The sequence below is a fragment of the Anser cygnoides genome, chromosome 9 (genome assembly GCF_040182565.1).
Source record: "Anser cygnoides isolate HZ-2024a breed goose chromosome 9, Taihu_goose_T2T_genome, whole genome shotgun sequence".
Classification (NCBI taxonomy): Eukaryota; Metazoa; Chordata; class Aves; order Anseriformes; family Anatidae; genus Anser; species Anser cygnoides.
The window spans coordinates 7653725-7671611 of NC_089881.1; the positions used below are offsets into that span (position 1 = coordinate 7653725).

Sequence of the window (17887 nt, forward strand, 5' to 3'; positions counted from 1 at the left end):
GAGTCATTATATTATCAAACATAATCCCAATGCTGAGATTATATCAACAAATAACACCAGTACACTGGAAAGATAATTCGGAGTGATATCTGAAGCATTATGAAAATACAAAGAGCTATTACAACTTTCTTAAAATTCAAAATACAAGGATGCAAAATCAATGATCAAAAGCAAAAGACAAAACAAATGGAAGACAATGCCCTACTAAGATACACTGATGAATATTGACAGAATTTTACAAACAGTGAAGGATTAGGGGGAGAGAGAAAAACAACTAAAAAATGCATGTCATTCTCTAATAAAAGAAAGAAAGAAATGAATGAAACATTAATTTTCTGTTCAGTTCACCTGTGACAAAAAAGAACACTTTGATGGTCATGGAGCCTAAAACAAGTGAGAAATGTTTATTTATCTGCTTTTCAGCATTTGTATTTTGTCTTTCAGATAAGTCTTCCATGCAGCCAAGTAAAAAGCTTTACGATTGTTCTTCGAGCCCTTTTAAGTTGTTGGGCTTCTTTTTCTTTTCTTTTTTTTTTTTTTTTTCTTAGCTTTCAAATAAAGCATTGTGTGCTGTTCTCTACTGCGGCTCATTTATTTTCTGCAGCTTCAGAGGAATATAGTACATGGGAGTCTGCATTGCTTTTTTTCTATACTGCATTTTAGCCTTTTGATTTCTACTGTTTGCCTCAGTAATAATGGATTTGCTAATGTTTGCCTTTAATTCTAATAGCAATCAAGTAACTGAATGATTTTCATTTAGAGGAAGTTAACATTTTCTTATCCACCCAGTTTGTAATATTTGATGTAATGGTCAAGCTAGCTGTAACTGCAGCATTTAAGTAATTTAAAAATAAAAGCTCGAGTATTTACTTCATAGACTAAGCTGAGTGAATGATTGCCTTGTTGCCCGAGCCAAGAATACAAGCTAATGCTTTCCAATTCTGTTATGGAGGGCAAAGGTTAATGAACATTTCTCTCATGTTTCTCTTCTCTATATCTTCCCAACTGATTTTTTTTCAGACCTGAAATATGCATCAGTAAAGGCCAGGTGCCAAGAACTAACAGATTATGCTGACTTGCCGTACGGCTCTTTTGGCAGATTTTACAATTACAAGGCCCAATCCTACAGCCTTGATGTGTGCACAACTCATGTAAGACCCTGGGTGCTCTGCGTCTCAAGAGCTGCAGCTAATGACGAATTTTGGTACAGCCGCTAATTCAGAGCATCTGGGGCAACTTTGGCTTGGGATTTCATACTCGCAGTTTTATACCCTGATGTGGGTATTCTAAATTGTGTTTCACTTAAAAGTCATAGAATAGTAAGAGAATGGTATTGTTGCTCCAAGCTCCCACTGGAACTGGCCCGGAATTGAAACCCATGAAAACACACCAGCAAAATAAAGAGCAGGACCTGGTCTGGTGATTACCATTCTCTTTGAGTAATTGTAAGAACATTACATGATTCCGTAGTGGTAACTTTGTCTTAATTTAAGTGTTGGAAGACAGGTTTTAATTGGTTCATCTTTCATAATTGTCTTAGAACTTTCTGTGGTCATTTGTACATCCCTTGCAACGTGGCATCTTAACTCTTCCACTCGTGCACATTTTCTGCCTGATACTCATCTCTTCCCATATCAACTCTTTTACATTGCTGAGCTTCAGCACAACTTGTGATTCCATTGACTTCAGGAGAGGGGAATGGAGAACACGATTTGGATCAGATCCATTGCTCTGTGTGTTTACCATCAGCAAATTATTCTAGATATAACTCAGTTCTGAAAGCATTTATTTATTAAACAGTCTCTAAAAGTTTAATTAGAAATGGAAAGCTTATATTTAAAGGCCACAATCAAGAAATGCTTATTTTAACAATTTTGATTCAGCTTACAACAAAACTGGTGAAGGCCAGTTAAGGCCTCAGCTAGCGTAGTTCCCCCTGCAGTCACTGGAATTGCATTGTGTCAGCTCTGGTGCTTGCCCTTAGTGTTCAAGCTTAATGCACAGGATTTAATCTTTATTCCTTTCTCTTTTCTTTTTTCTTTCCATTTTTTTTCTATTTCTTTTGTAAATGAAGCACAACATTTCCTTTTATAGGAAATTTTATTTATTCCCAAAACACATTACAGTAATTTAAAATATATAAAGCGGAAGTTTTAATTCTAGCTATTTAGAATAAGCTTCATATGCTTAGTAAGCCTGCTCAGCAAAAAATAAATGATCCATTTTGGTCTGGGATGTCAGCTTTATGAAGTTTTTTAAAATGGCCTTTTCTCCCTCAAAGGAAGTTGGGAGAATTAATGTTCCTATAATGTTGTAGATTTAGCATTAGGAAGAAAGGCCTGGAAACACTAATATTTATATATGCTCTAAAGCAAAAGACAAAACACTTTATACACTTACCTACATTTTTTAAACTTGTGCCTTGCCTGGGGAATTTAATTTATGATTTCAGACTTCCTCAAGTTGTGCCTAGCGAATATACCCTGCTTCCAGTCACAAGCCAAAGATCCAAATGCTGAAACCATCCCTTGGCCAACCAAAGATCTGAAGGACAGCTCCTGTCCTCGCTGCAACAGCGAACAGCATCTTTTACATGTGCATTTCACACAACAAAGCTTAAAATTCACAATCCTATTATATATATATATATATTGTCAGTATATATATATTGACTATAACATCAAGTAACAGGAATACTTGTGTTTCAACATTATGATAATTAGGAGATTTGGGGTAGATTACAGAACTGACCAGTGAAATTCTGACTTCTTGAGGTGCTGGATTTCACATTGCTGAGAATTAAATGTAATAACCAAAGGACTTGAAGCTCTCCGGACTCCCCTCTTCTCTAGGATCCCTTTAATGCCTACTTTACACCACCGGTGTACTTTGCAGACATTCAGCAGCCGCTGCCGAGGAAGGAGGCCGTATGGTGCCCCCCACCAACCCAAGAAAGCCGAGCTCGGTTCCTCCGGGCCCTCAGAAGCCACCACAACTCCGAAACCGCGGCCTGGCCGCGCGGCCCGGGCCCGTCCTGAGGAGCAGAAGCAGCCCCGGGGCGCCCCGCGCCCGTCCGCCAGCCCGCCTGGGGCGCTGTGGTAAGGCGGCGGCAGGGGCAGGGGCAGGGGCAGGGGCAGGGGCAGGGGCAGGGGCAGGGGCAGGGGCAGGGGCAGGGGCAGGGGCAGGGGGGGCAGGGGCAGGGGCAGGGGCAGGGGCAGGGGCAGGGGCAGGGGCAGGGGCAGGGGCAGGGGCAGGGGCAGGGGCAGGGGCAGGGGCAGGGGCAGGGGCGCCGAGCTGTCCCGCCGCTGCGGGAGGGGGCACTCGTGGGCCGCCGCAGCTCGTCGGGCCCCGCAACCGGGGAGTGGCAGGCGGCCACGCTTCCCGTGGGGATTGCGGGATAAGTACGTATCCGGGACCGCACGTGCCTGTGTTTCTGTATGTATAGAACTAATTAAAGCTAATGAGTGAGTTTGGGCTTTTTTCCTTTCTTTTCTTTTCTTTTTTTTTTTTTTTAAACACTTACTAAAATGTCAGCGTTAGGACAAGAGGCCGTCCGTCCGTGGTTACATGTATGTGCGTGTGTATATAGGCTTTGGCTTTGCTGTGTAACCGCTCATCTGTCTCCTCTACGTCAGTTTCAGAGGTCGTTTTCCCTTCTTGTGCAACAGCTGGTGTTTGGTTTTATAAATGATCCCTGGTGCTGGGTTATTCCGAGGCTTCGGCAGGCACTGGGCTGTGTCACAACTGTGTTTGTTTTCTTTAAGCACAGTAGCAATGGAGGCTGTGGTTTGCTCATTCCTCAGGCGTTACAGTTTGCTATTTAAGACCAGTTACAGTGCTCACTTCTGGCAGTAAATTAGCTGTATGCCTTTAACTTAAGAAATGCTGGCTGTAGAATTGAGCTCAGGTTCAGTAAACTTGTTAGCGTTCAGCTGATCTGCGAGTGTTTGTGAAAGGCCTTAGGGAAGCGCAGGGGTGTCCGAGGGGCACTGAGGACACAAGAGGTGAGTCCTGTCAAAGGGGAATTTGAACTATATGAGGCTCTGCCTTTTTTAATACTGTTGTTTAGTATAACGCACCACTCTGCAAAATGCTGTAGAAGTCTCTCTGTTCATCAAACATTCTAGGTTTTTCTTAACAATACAAAGAAAGAAATTAAGAAATTAGCCTTTAAGCTTACAAATATTATGGAGAACTCAAAAACCATAAGAAGTGGCAGACTAACAGTCTGTCCAGCCTAGTGGTTTGTCTTGGACATCAGAGAGCAGAGACGATTTAGGGAAACTGACCCAGCCGCTTGCTTCCCTTTGTGTTCTCAGCTGCCAGCCACGTTTCATGAGGGAAATCATACATACAGGTATCCTCGGTGCTTTTGTCTGGTTTAAATTTTTTTGTTGCTTTCACCGACTGCTTCCTAGATCTAGTATTGCAGGAAAAAGTTCTAATTTCAACTTTGTAATACCCAACCGTATCCTCCCTCAAGCTCCTCTCCAAACCAAGCAGTTGCAGGCCTCCCTGGAGCAGCGGTAGCCGCACTCACTTGATCTTCTGAATTGCCCTTCGTGAGCTGAGACCAGAATGCTCCTAGCAATCAAGATGTGGGCCCAGCCAGGTCTTCCTAGTGCTAAAACGATGCCCTGTGGTGGTCTCAGTACCTTTCCACATGATGCCCAGCATTTTGTTGGCTTTTTGGCTGCCACTAAAAACCAGAGGAGATGTGGTCAGGATGTTTTCAGGATGATATAACTGCATGGTTATTAATGCTAACTTCAACGATTCTAAAAATTTACAAATAGGGTGATAATTGCTATTATGCAAGGGGATTTTGAAAATCGGTAGTAATTAGGTAACTCATTTCTATAAAGCTGTTTCAGAATCTCACTTTGTTCTTTGTTTAGATAGAAATCCCTGTACAGATGAAATATTCTTAAGGGCAAAGAAAGCATTTTGGATGATAGGCAAGCCACATACATGTTTGTTTAATTTCTTTGAATTTTTGATTGTACAAGATGGAGCAAGTAAAAATTCTAAGTTGATTACCTAATACAAACGTAAAGACAACAAGCTACGTGATCTCCTGTGCCTAGAAACCATTTACTTAAACAGCCTTATTGCTATGCAAAATCCTCAATGTTACTAGTCAAATTCATAAGGTAGTGTAAGAAATGTATGTAACGCGTTTCATTTTGATGACTTAAGTGTTGGTTGTGGATAGCCTTCTCACTGTCAGCTGTGCTCCACTTAGGGACAACTGAATGCTACTGAATTGGTAGTGGGGTGGGACAGGGGTGTTTCATTTCAAACAGGAGCTTTCTGTATTTGGTATTAACTGCAAAATGAGAAGACCTATCGTGCCATTAACAAAGTGAGCAGTTCTGTGTGTTGCAGGAGGATTCCTTCTTGCTGCCTGCAGGTGGTCAGGTAAAGTTCAAAGTATAGGCAGAGAGCCTCTAGTTAAGTTCTTCATTTTATTCCAATTCTTTACATTGATAGAAGTTATCTTCCATGTCACTGTAGAGCCACTGAAATGCTCTTTCATAACTCCCCAAACTGTGCTGTGAGTTATTTTCTTCTGCTGTACTAGACAGCAAATGGTTATCCCTTTTTGGAACAGGAAAGTGAGCAGTGCAATTATAGATGTTGTTTTACTTTTGGTCTTGCTGGATGTTCTGGAAATCCTACATTACCCTGTGGTTGCAGTAAGTGATTGTTTCATGGCTGAGTGTTTTACACTAGTGGATTTAGAGGCTCCATTTGTTTCCTGCCTTTTAAAGCCTGCTTTTGGTGATTGAACATGCTTTCTTTGATACTTAAATGTCTGCCATTTGTGTGCAGCTTGTATTTTTGTTACTAAATTTGCCTTAGGTCCTGCTAAATGTATTTTGCTAATTGTAAGAGAACTGCAGAACAAGTTGATAGGAAAGAAATCACTCTGGCTTTGTAAAGGGAATTGTTGAAGTCGTATAAGAGTTTGTTGTGACAAACAAGCCAGTGCTTCATTTAAATCAGCAATTTGTTCACTTAAAATTAGTCATTCCAGGTTGCAGTTCTGCATGTATTCTCTTTTCTGGAAATTTATGTATTGTTTCTTGTGGATAATTGAATCATACATGCAAATGGAAGGGTGACTGGTTGCATAAAACAACTCATGCAACAGCTGTAGAAGAGGAAAAACAAAATTTATAGGCTACTGTGGTAAGAACAAGGAACGGAAAAGCAGTTGAATGTTAGGTGTTGAGAGATCATTAGGGATTGTTGGGTAAGTAACTATAAAGCCCACGCTGTACTGAGTACAGGAAGACACCTGGATCCAGTCACAGTCTCTTGAGCTTGCTGAAACGCTGCTTAAAGGATGTACTGCTGCTGTACGGTGCATGCTGAGATCCTGCGGTACCCAGCAAGGGCTGAATGGATGTCGTGGGTAAAGCTGCTCTCTTTTTACTTCTTTCCTGTGTAGTTCTGGGCTAGCGTAGTACTACTGGGTTTGTCAAGTGATTGTACAACTAAGTGCAGCTGCTGCAGAGCTACATGTCCAAGCATTGTTGTATATTGTATGGGCAATTACAATGAAATGCTTTTAAAAAAAAAAAAAAAAAACTCTGGGCACTATTCCCTGAGAATATAGAGAAAGAATGTAACAGCAATATACGGTGGTTTGTCCTTACAAGCTTTTTTTTTTTTTCTGCTTAAAAAAGAGAGTAGATAAATCTGACTACCAAAAAATACTTGTTAAAATGCACTGTATATGCCTTGTAACAATATGTGAGCTTGCTGTTGATGTGTGTGAGTGGTCTTTTTTACGGCCATATTCCTGTTCAGGCAGTAGGGCACCTATGAATATGAGCTGTGCAGTATGAGGGTCCGAATTAAGAATACTGAGAAGTGTCCTACAGAATCCTATCGCGGGAGCATGTTTACAGGCATCTTAATGGCTAGACTCTGAGGACCAAATGCTGAGGTATCCCTGAGTGTATTCATGGTTATAAACCTGCAAGAACTCAGGCCTTTTTTTTTTTTTTTAGGGAAAAAAAAAAAGGACAACTTCTCAATTATTCTCTAAATTTGGGCCACAGACACACTGCAGTTTTCTGTCAGTCTTTTTTTTGTCCATGGTTAGCTTTTGGGTTACTACCATTTGCTGGGAAAATTACTGCCTGGATAAGCTTATTTACTTCTTAATGTTATGGTTGATTTGAATTCCCTGGCACCATCTTGTGGGTGTTGAGATTAATGTTTGCTTTCTTAAGGTTATACTAAGGAATTCTGCTGCCCCAGTTCTTTGCACTTTAAAGCCATTTAAGCAGTCACCAGATTCAATTTTAGCATGTATTTTAGACTGGGTGATTCCTGTGATCATTTTATTATTTTTCATGTTTTGTCCATGTATGCTTTTCACTGAATTTTAGTGCCATTCAGTTCCAGTTTCTTCTTATCAGTGGAGTGGAAATTGGGAATGGAAGTTAAATGCAGAACTAATTTTTTCTTTGGAAGGAAAAAAAATATTAAAAGGACAGAATGAGGGTAAATCATATTTAAGTTGATTTCAGAGATGTAACTGCACCAAAAAAAACTCTAAAAATTTACACTTTCAAACTGAGATACTAGCTAAAATCTGAGCTAAGAAAGGTATAGATTTATACTTAGAAACTTTTTTTTAAAAAAAAAAAAAGGAAAAGGCAGTATTGAAAGGTCTTGTTGGCTTTTTTGTGAATGGGTATTTCCCCACTGATACAGCCTGAAATAAAGTGATTGCAAGAAGAAGGCCTCATACTGTGGTGTGAAGGATTCTAATCTCAAGAAAGGAAGACACAATTTGGCAGAGGCTGCTTTCTCTATTAGCCCCCCAGGCATTTGGGATTCGGGACGCGGACTCCCTGCAGTTTTCTGTGAGGTTTTTTGTCCATGGATAGCTTTTTGGTCACTACCATTTGCTGGGGAAATTACTGCTTGGACAAAGCAGAAGGAAAAATGGCGAGTACCCCAAAATTAAGCCTATCTAAAGCAAAAGAGCACAATGCACTACTAAAGGCAATATTTGATATGCTTTGGGCCCTTTTCACAGATACGTGTAGGGGAAAAAGCTGATTTCTGTGAGGCTGTATAATCTGTTGTTCTGGTGGAGCCTGCAACAGGCTTGAAGATAGTTAGGTTTGCTTATTTTTTTTAATCTGACTTAGAAACTGTGGTGAGACTTGCATTTTCTAACTAAAAGTCTGGCTTTAAAAAAAAAATAGGGGCTACTTCATCCTTCTGATATGCTGAATATGATAGAAAATCATGTGTTCTATCATGTACTTCGTTAATGGCTCTACAATGCAAGTCATGAAAGATTTCATGAAATGGAGAAAGAAACCAAGTGCACCTGAGTCATTGGAAATAACAATAATATGATCCATCATGTGGCCCTGAAAAAGCCATTTTAGAGGATTAGAGTGTCATATTAGGCTATGCAGAATATTTATAGCCACCTTATAAAATTCTTCATGGCTTGAGTGAGTAACTTTTTGATAAGTAAATAAAATATCACCCTACATTGTACATTTTTCATATTTTCTCTTACCCAGATATTTACCTGTATATCCCCACCTTCCACTTTAATAATGAACATAACGTAAATCTGTCACTGCTGTGGAGGATTGCTTTTAGTGAAAGCACACGTTGGGAATGTAGTGACTGGAGTAACTTCTGTTACAGCAACGGCTCCTTTTAGTAACAGCGTGAGAAAATCTCTGGTATCTGATCATATTTTTAAGGGATATTTGTGTGCTATGGTTTGCTATGATTTGGGTCAGCTGGTAAAATATACTGTTATTTTCTGACTTTGAGAATGTGTCTTACAACCATAACATCCTTGACATCACCTCGTGGAACTCACTGGGCTCAGCTAAATAAATCTCTACGAGGCAATAGGGTGGCCTAGTGAAAGAATGGATGTGTGCAGCTTTGAACTTGTTCAAATCTAAATTTCATCTGAAGTCTAGATTTACCCTCATGGGAGGAGATAACACTTTTATCCTGTGCTAGAATTTGGTTTCTTTCTGCTCTTTTCAGAAATCGTACTCAAGGGTGAGTCTGCATCGCAGTGTGCACGTATGAGTGTCTTGTCCTCCAGTTTACTAATTTAACAGCTCGTGAATCAGACTGCGCTGCTCAGCACTCCGTTGTGCTTCTGATAATTAATCAGATATGGCTCTAATTACTGACTTTCAGCAGAACTTAACTGTGGTCATCTGTAACGTCATCTATTATTGATGTATTGTGGGAACGTAAGCAACAGAAAAAGAACTTGCATTAATTTTCTAATGAAAACTGTGTGTGTTTTTCCTTCATAACCTCTATCGTATTGCTTAAGTGTGGCTTCCTCATTTGAAGGTATCTCTCTTTTTAAGTATAGCTGCACGGAGCCTTTCTAAGCTGCAGGCAATACCCCAAGCACATAAGGTAGCTGGCTTTGAGCGAGAAGACACCTGCTTGGCCAAGGCTACTGGTGCACCGTGTCAGCAGGGAGCACGCCCAGCCCTTGTGCAGAAGTGCTCACCAGAGGGAGCTGTGCGCAGTTGTTGCATGCAACGTGAACCTGGTGCTACAACTTGTTTTCTGCAAGCCCTATTCTTTAACTCATCCCTTTTGTCATCAAAAACAAAAGCTATAATGCTCTGAAGTGGCATATCTTCATGCTATCTGTTCAGAGATGTGCTTTTACTTGTTTCCATTATTTGTGAATTTTGAGGACAGACAGCAAAGATGAGAAAAGGTGTTATATTTTGCCCTCACGTTGGGAGGGAAGATGCATTGTCACAAGATGTATTGATAAAATGTACTAATTTTATGCAAGAATCAAATGTGGTTGTTTCTTCTAAAAAAAAAAAAAACAATTAGCTTAAAAAAAAAAGTGAATTACTAAGCTCAAATATACAAATTAGTATACTAATTGTTAAGAGTGATGAAGCAGAAATGTTATATGACTTGCCCCCAAGGTTTCTACTGAATGCTTCAAAATTACTTGAAAATAGGTGAGGTCTTACTGTAGGAATAGCATAGGCAATAAAAAATGGCATATCAGCAAAAAGAAAAAAAGTGAAAAGTTTGTTAAAGCAAGAGATACAAGATGCATCTCTCCTAATGCACTTTAAGTACTTTCTTTTAGAATTTTGAAATGCAGATTTGTGGAAGATGTTTAACTGTATGTAGCTTGTAAACAGAAGCAGTAGTTTGTCACAGAAGTAATAATTTCTGTGAGGGAGCAGATGTGAAGTAGATCTCTACAAATCAGGTCACTTCAGTTTCAGTATATGTGAAGCCAAGTCCAGCCTCAGAAATAGTTGAATGTTATTTCCTGTTTCACAGTTGTGGAAGTGGAAGGACAGAGATAGGGACCCGACTTCTAAAAAATGCTTAATAATTGCTTTCTGCTGATTAATATCATCGCTATGTTGAAGCACTCCTAAAATTTGGTTACTTAGGAGGTCCCTGAGAGAGAGCTTATTTTCTATGTTGCAGCCCTCTTTTAGATGGTGGGCTCTGTCCTTTCTTCCCCTCCCAATCTAAGGGTTTTGTGCATTTTTCCATAATTCTCCTACTCTGTTAGAGGTCGAGATACATATTTCGACTTAATTGGAATTTCTTTTTACAGCCTTGCCATGAAAATGAAGCAGTCGATTTACTCATATACACCTTCCTCAAAAGTACTTTGTATTTCAGCTACACTTGGGAGCAGCAACAGGAGGAAACACTTCTGTTTTATGGGGCACCATTAATGGAAGATGCATTATGTAGGGACAATTGCTAGGGAACAAATTCATCCGAGATTATTTATTTAACTAAGTACGTTATTGATGTTACACCTGGGCGACTTTTTGCAAACACATATAGCAACTAATAGGTGCAAATTGGTATTAGCATATCGAAATTGATGCAGGCTTTTACTAACTACTGCTTCCTTGGTCTGAAGGCCATTTGGCAAGGGAAGACAACTTATCAAAGTATTCAGGGCTGGTTTAATGGCTTACTTTTATGGAACACATGGAACAAATATATTCCCCTAACACGATGTGCACACTCAGTAAATGCCTGATAACAGCACAGTCACCTACTTACTTGGTTGTTGCTTGTATTCAAATGGTGAAATTAGTAAAGGGCATGTGGCTTCATGTGTAGGTAAAATGCATACGACTTTGATTTGAGTGGTTGGAGGCATTTGTAACTGTAGGAACACGGTGCTGTAGCACTTAGTGCAACTGCCACTACATCTCGTGAGATGAACAGGTCAGGAGAACGTTATGGTGTTTCGAGTTTTCTTCTCTGCTTGATTTCTCAAGGGAGCTTAGCTGAAAAATCAGTTAAAATCAGTTGGCGTGAAGCACTCATTGCTAGCTATAAGGAAGCCAGAAAACATACTGGCAATTCTACTAAAAAGAATAAATGGAGGAAGTGGGAAATGAAATAACTTTTCTTCACTTCTTTAACAATATGCTATACTTAATTTTGCTTGGGGAATTGATATCTTAAAATATACTCAGGGAGTACTCAGAATCTAAATAGAGTGTTCACTCCAGCTGGAGTCCTTTACCAGAAGTCTTCCTTCTCAATCCGAAAGAGAGGCACACAAAACACTTCCTTGGGGATGCAGCTTTCCACCCTTTCCAGCTTGAGGTGATCCCAAACTGATGAACTAAGTGGCAGAGAAGGATTTACCTATTTTGAATAGGAAAGAGAGAGCACTCTGTCTTGAAAACTTGAAAGCTTTCTTTGGAACCTTAAAAGCTTTACTGTACCTGTTGAGTAACTTCAGGTTACAGTACATAGGGATATTAAAAATAAAAGTACTGCTGTTTTGATTTTTTATTTATAAATTTGTATATATGATGTGTACATATAAATAAATATCTTCTAGAATGCCTCTTTACTACCTGTTTGCCATTAGTGTATTTTTATTTGATCTTTTTTTCCTTTTTTTTTTTTAATTTCCATTAGCAGTACTGTCTGGTTATCATTGAGAATTACAGGTTGAAGTCCTTCCCTAGAGGTATAAACGAGTCAGAGCTGCAATCAAACCATCCAAGGCATCTTTTTCAGGTGAGAAATAGAGAAGAATTACTAGTGTATAGAGTTAAAAGTTTCTTTAAAAAAAATAAATTCACTTATAACTTTCAACACGGCAAAGGAAAGCACAGCATAAGCTACATTTCAATAGAACAGAAGAGAGGATGCCAGAGCTCTTGCTAGAGCTGCTGTTGATAGATGTAACTGGGAAGACTGGGTATGTATTGGCCCCCTGAACACAAGAGTAAGAGGAGTGCTGCCTGATACTGCCTACAATCTGGATGGAGCTGTGTGAATACTACTGATTTTAGGTTCTCATGTAATACTGTCCAAGCCTACCTGCAGGGCTGGTTGCTGAGCAGCGTCATTATAGTTATTACTGTAAAAAGTTTCTGCTTCCAGGAAATTCTTAGTCTAGAATGAATTAATTTCTTATTGAGAGTCCAGCATTGACTAATCTGAGGCAACAGAATTCACCCAGCAAAAAGCTGGAACCATAGGAGAACATTTAAATATTCTGGGAACAATCTGGTTTTCAATTCATCACATAGTAAATTATTTTTTTTACCTTTTTCAAGGCAGAAAGATGTTTCCCAATAAAATGAAGATCTGCTTATAGAACTCATGATAGTGAAGAAAATTCTTGAGCTTGCTTTTGTTCCAAATAAAGAAGCTGTAAAGCTTGCACACAGCCCTGATGTATGAGTTTGTTAGTGTCTCTACAGGGTTAGTGAACCAAAGTGGAGGGACAGATTGCTGTGAAATGTGCTTTCCACAGCTACTGCAATAGTAGACTAACTTTCATTGGATCTCTAGCCAGTGAGTCTTCTCACACCCCTGTATATTTCCCTTAGCATGATGAAGTAAGAGAAATGGGGGTGGGGGATCTTAATGTGTATTCAGTGCTAGACAATGAACTCATAGTACGTATGCTTCAAATAATTTTCTCTATTAAAAGTTTGCAAACTGCCAACATTTCAAAAGTGGAAATATTAAAACTTGTTGCTGGATGCACCAATGCTGTTAAATGGTGCAGTCTGAGTCTTCAGAGTTAAGTCTCGCAGTAAATGCTATAAATGAACTGATAGAATTTGCAAATATGAAGCATTAACTGGGCTTTATTTTAACCATTATTGTGAAATTCTTCTAAGGAAGTAAAGGGAAAAAATACGTAGGGGAACATAAGGACTCGGACCAGCGAGTGGTGGGCTCTGAGCTACAGTGCTTTGGTACACTGCAGCTATGGAACGGAATTGTGCTGCACAGGGCACAGAATCCATACCAGGTTTGGTCTGTTTCGGGCCAGAACTGGGGTCTGATATTTGGGATGCAGTAGTCTTCTGTGCTATACATGGGTGTGAGCATTGTTGGGATAATTTCAAGTGCCAAGAAAACAGCCCATCTAAAAACCCTAATCACAGACACATATGTAGGACACAACTGTTTGAATCGTGCCTGGTATATTTTGGACCAATTGTAAAAAGAGTTATGCAAATAAGGAGCACCAAGCACAGTGACTAACTCAAACCAGTTTCTACTGTAGCAGGGCTCCTAACAGCATTGCTCCCCACCTGTTATTCCTATATCCATAGCTTTTTAATGTCCCCTGTGTTTTCTTGTAACAGCTATAGTTTGTCTTCCCTGCTGTTCCCTATCATTGATCCACCATCACTTGCTCTGCCATCCAATGAAGAAACTGAGGAGGCAGTTGCTGATAATGTTCGAAGTATGTGCAGACTGGCTGCCTGGCCACCAGCCACTGCCTGCCTGCCTCTAAGGAAGCCAGACCTGTAGGTTTTGGTGTTACATGTGGGTTTTTGCCATATGCTGCACAGGTCCCATTTAAGAACTTAATTAAAAAAAAAAAAAAGTGCTTTTGACAGGCCTGCAGGTTCTAAAGTTATTAATAGGGGGTTGACAGAAAGACAGCACAAAGATCTTTTCTGGTAAGAGCAGGTTAAAAATAAAAACTCAAAACTCTGACAGTTTTGTATAAATGACTATATGAATATCTAGAAACACTTTCTAGCTATTTATGTATATAGGGAAAAAGAACCTGTCGATGCTCTCCTAACTAGTATAAAATAATGTGTGCTTCTGAGCTAATACTTTCTGTGTGTTGTAATGATGCAACAAACTGAACTTTTGATACTTTCCCAATTTTTCAAGAATACATGGTTCTGAGAACAGTGCTGCTTTTGTTTTGAGGAACAATGGGAAGACTGCTCTTTGTCAAGTTTGTCTTTTTTCATATTTTTTTTTCTTTAGGCTGGAATTTTAGTGTTTTGATGTCAATGAAGAACAGGATACCTCTCATTCTTCTAGCTTGTGGCTCCTTTAACCCCATCACAAATATGCATATGCGTTTATTTGAGCTGGCTAGAGATCACCTGCACCAAACAGGTCAGTAAGGGTTTATTAGGACTACACGTACGTGGTGTTTTCCTGGGAAAAGGAAGACACTTCTAACACGTGTTATAGCTAAGCTGTCACTTTACAGTTGTCTTAACTTTATTATTTTTTATTTGATGATTTGATATGAAGCTTTTGTGGAATATTCAATATAGAAATTCTAGCATTGCCTCTTCCTTTGACTTACTGCATTAAAAAAGGTATCACGTGTGTCCGTGCAACTGAACTGAAAACTTTATCAACAGTTTTAGAATCGTATGCATGAAATAGACTGAATCTTGTGAAAGACCTTCAATAGTTTTGAAACTGAAAAGAGATGTTTATGTTCAGACTTCATTCTTTTATGGTATGTTGTATTTTAATACGAAGAAGTGTTACAGCTAGCGGCTTTGACAACTGGGTGAAATTGGAGAAAAGATGAAATGTTAATTATTCATTATCCATCTTCAGTAAGAGGTACAACTTATCTCCCCAAGCAAAATAACTTCTTCAGAAGAGTGATCATAAAAGCTAGATGTCAGCAGGCTAGAAGGTTTCAGCAACAAAGGAGAAAGCTAGGTAATATCAAGAACTTAAGCAAGACTGATAAAAGCTTTGGAGGAGCATTGTGCTCTAAGCTTGATAACTGCTTAATTGCTGAGGCTTTTATCTTCCTTCTGGCTGCGAAAATGTATGCATACCTCTGGAAGAGGTTAGAAGGGAATCATAGCTTACTGGAACTTGACAGGGATGTTGCTAGGGAGGTTGTGCAATAGGAACATGCATAAAAATTAATTTGGTTCTTAAATGTGCATGGGGTGGGTGCAGGAGGGAATCTGGTAAACCCTCTGATGTAGCTGTGCAGTAAGAGCTGCAGCTACCTACTCACCATATAGTGTGAGAGTTCTTTGCTTTTTCATGAGAAGAATTGAACAACTGGCTCTGAGAGCTGCTTTTATGGTTTTGTGTTTTTCTGAAATAGTAAAATGATATTGTTTCTCCTGGAGGACTAGAAATAAAGGGTTAAGGGACTTGAATTAGCTTTTCTTATTGTAATTTTATAACTCCTTTGGGTTCCCAGGTATGCAAAGTTTACAAAGGCAATGTGAGACCAACCGGTAATTCTCTTACATCATGTGTTACAATCAAGTAACTTATTTCTTAACCTTAAAAGAAGGATTGATTTGGGAAATTAATTATGATTCTGCCTGAATTGCAATTATGCCCTGGTCTGTGCCAGGGTCTCTGTAACAAGGCTCCACCCTTTATTCAGAACAATTTATTTAAACAGGTCTAGTGAAAATCATATTAAAAATGAAATTCTGAATGGCTGAAATGAAATTTGTGCCTTACATCGTGACTCTAGCATCAGTCCTTTGTTCTGGATAGGGTATGACTTGAATTTTGACTTCTTAGTTCAATGTGCAGGGATTTCCTGGTATAAGTACTTCTTATGCTGAAGAAAGTGAAATTTAAATACATCTGGGTTGCCTACAGTGTAATCCTTGCACCTTTTGAATGTTTAACCCAGTATGTATGCAAAGCAAGAATCCTCAGCTTGTGGGAACTGTAGTTATCTCAAGCAGAGGTAACTTGATATGCAATAACTGTAAACATGGGTACATGTGTATGTATGTGGTCTTTCTGGCTATGGTGAGGGCAGTTTCTCAGACAGAGAAGGTTTGCAACATGCTATAAAAATGCCTGTGTTATGGTGGAACCATTCCCACACAGAAACTTCATTTATCATTCTCTCATGGTTCTTGTCCTGTTTCTGCTCCAGTAGTGACCCAGGGAAGAAGAGAAGAAACTGGAGGCTTTTGCTCAGAAGGAGCCCTAGTTGCAGGCTGGGAGCTGATAGTGGGGCTGGAAGACAGTGGTTATACACCTCTAGAGCTTGCTTGTAGAAGTGAGGCAGTGGTCTGCCGTGTTTGTGTTGACTCCCTTCAGTCACAACAAATACTGAATGCTTGAGAAAGTAGCTAGCATGAGTGCAAAATTAACTAGCATGAGAAGCGATGTTGCCAAGGCTGGAGAAATTACTGCTGGTGCTACTTCCATATTTCTATTCCACTGCTAATCAGGCAGAATTGATGAGCTGTGCAACAGCTTGGCTGGACCTGACTTCCCAGTCAAGTTTTACTGTTACAAATGACATGACTACTGCAGTGTGCATCCTGACTGACATCTCCAGTCGTTCTCTCTGCCAGCTTTTTACCCATCATTTCAGTTTCAAATGCTGTCTAATCTTGTTTTATGGAGTTTGATACTTCAAGCAGTATCTGCAGTTTCATTGCCACAAGTCAAGTAATTCAACCTTCTTTTGTTAATATCAGTCACCAAATCTTGTAATGCCACCTTCTAAATACAACAGACATGTCTACATGTGACAGAGTAACTTAGTTTATCTGAGTTTTGTTTCAAGTCCTATCAATTTGAGTCCTCACACGTAACTAGAACTTTCTCAGATTCAATTCCTTGTTTTAAGATACTCTTGAAATTTGAACTGATGGTGCCAAATGTCTTTTCATTCTGTTAATACCTGGTGTCAGATGTTAAATTTGACCATTAAGTCCAAAGTGGTAGAATCAGCCTGTGTAAGATGTTCAGAACGTTGTTTGCCAAACATTGCCAGCGGAGGATGCTTACATCACCAAGATAAGACCAGAAGGGATGCAGGGCAAAGGAGGGGGTGTGAAAGACAAGATGTTTCTGGCTCTGACAAAACAGATGCAAGGAGGAGGAGAAGGAAAATCAGTTACTATCTTCCGAAAAGGTGGGGAAAAAATGTGAGACATTGGTTGTCAGATGCAGTTCTGGGCAATGCAACTGAGAAATCCAAGGAGTAACTAGTCACCAGCAAGTCCTGGGAATTCAGAAGCTTATGTTGTTCAACCTGATACTGTCAAAAAAGAATGAGATCAGATTATAACTGCAGCAAGTCAACTGGAAGTCAATGCATTCATGCTGTTTTCTTGCAACAATTCTGATAACCAGAATTTTAACACAACACAAAAAAGGCTTTGATCCTGCTGTTTGTGTAGTGTGTATAGCAACACAGATATGGTTGGTCTAGGATCAGATCTGCAATAGTTACTCATTGTCAATATTTATTGTACGTGCAGACATTAGTTAGGATTAACTGAACGTGAATTAAAGGAAACAAATTTTAATTTTCTGTGTTTTCATTAAAAGGCTTACAGAAGTACTTGCTTAAATAGAGCAGTACTTTAATTATACTAGGCTCTATCCTTGAAAGATACGTGGGGAGATGTGCGCGTGGCTTAGCATCCAGAAGGAATTAAAACTATTTGCACACTTTGCAGAGGTGCAAATCAAAGTATAAATCTTAAGACATCTCAAGATAAACTGCATCTCTACATAAGAAGCTTCCATTACATAAAACTCAATTTTCTCAGTCCTTATTGGTGCACACAGTTAGCTCCTGATCTTT

General features: G+C 39.5%; 1 protein-coding gene and 1 long non-coding RNA gene across 16 annotated transcripts in view; one reads left to right on the forward strand and one right to left on the reverse strand.

The window, feature by feature from the left end:
- Positions 1–2885, reverse strand: part of LOC136791450 (uncharacterized) — an 89825-nt gene extending 86940 nt beyond the window's left edge. The window contains exon 1 of the long non-coding RNA XR_010833563.1: positions 2752–2885. This is a non-coding gene — a long non-coding RNA (uncharacterized lncRNA). The remainder of the gene's footprint in view (positions 1–2751) is intronic.
- An 80-nt stretch (positions 2886–2965) lies between these two features.
- NMNAT3 (nicotinamide nucleotide adenylyltransferase 3) overlaps positions 2966–17887 on the forward strand; it is a 31759-nt gene continuing 16837 nt past the window's right edge. For 5 of the 15 annotated variants that reach the window (XR_010833551.1, XR_010833561.1, XM_067002445.1 and 2 more), the window contains exons 1-3: positions 3269–3401; positions 11974–12075; positions 14311–14445. Coding sequence is in view for 3 of the 15 variants with exons in the window: in XM_067002445.1 (XP_066858546.1) it covers positions 14331–14445 (115 nt within the window). In the remaining 12 variants the exon portion in view is untranslated. Of the gene's footprint in view, positions 3099–3262; positions 3465–3527; positions 4005–4052; positions 5422–5448; positions 6422–11973; positions 12076–14310; positions 14446–17887 lie in introns of those variants that run through there. The other 10 variants (XR_010833562.1, XR_010833552.1, XR_010833557.1 and 7 more) reach the window with 9 other exon arrangements.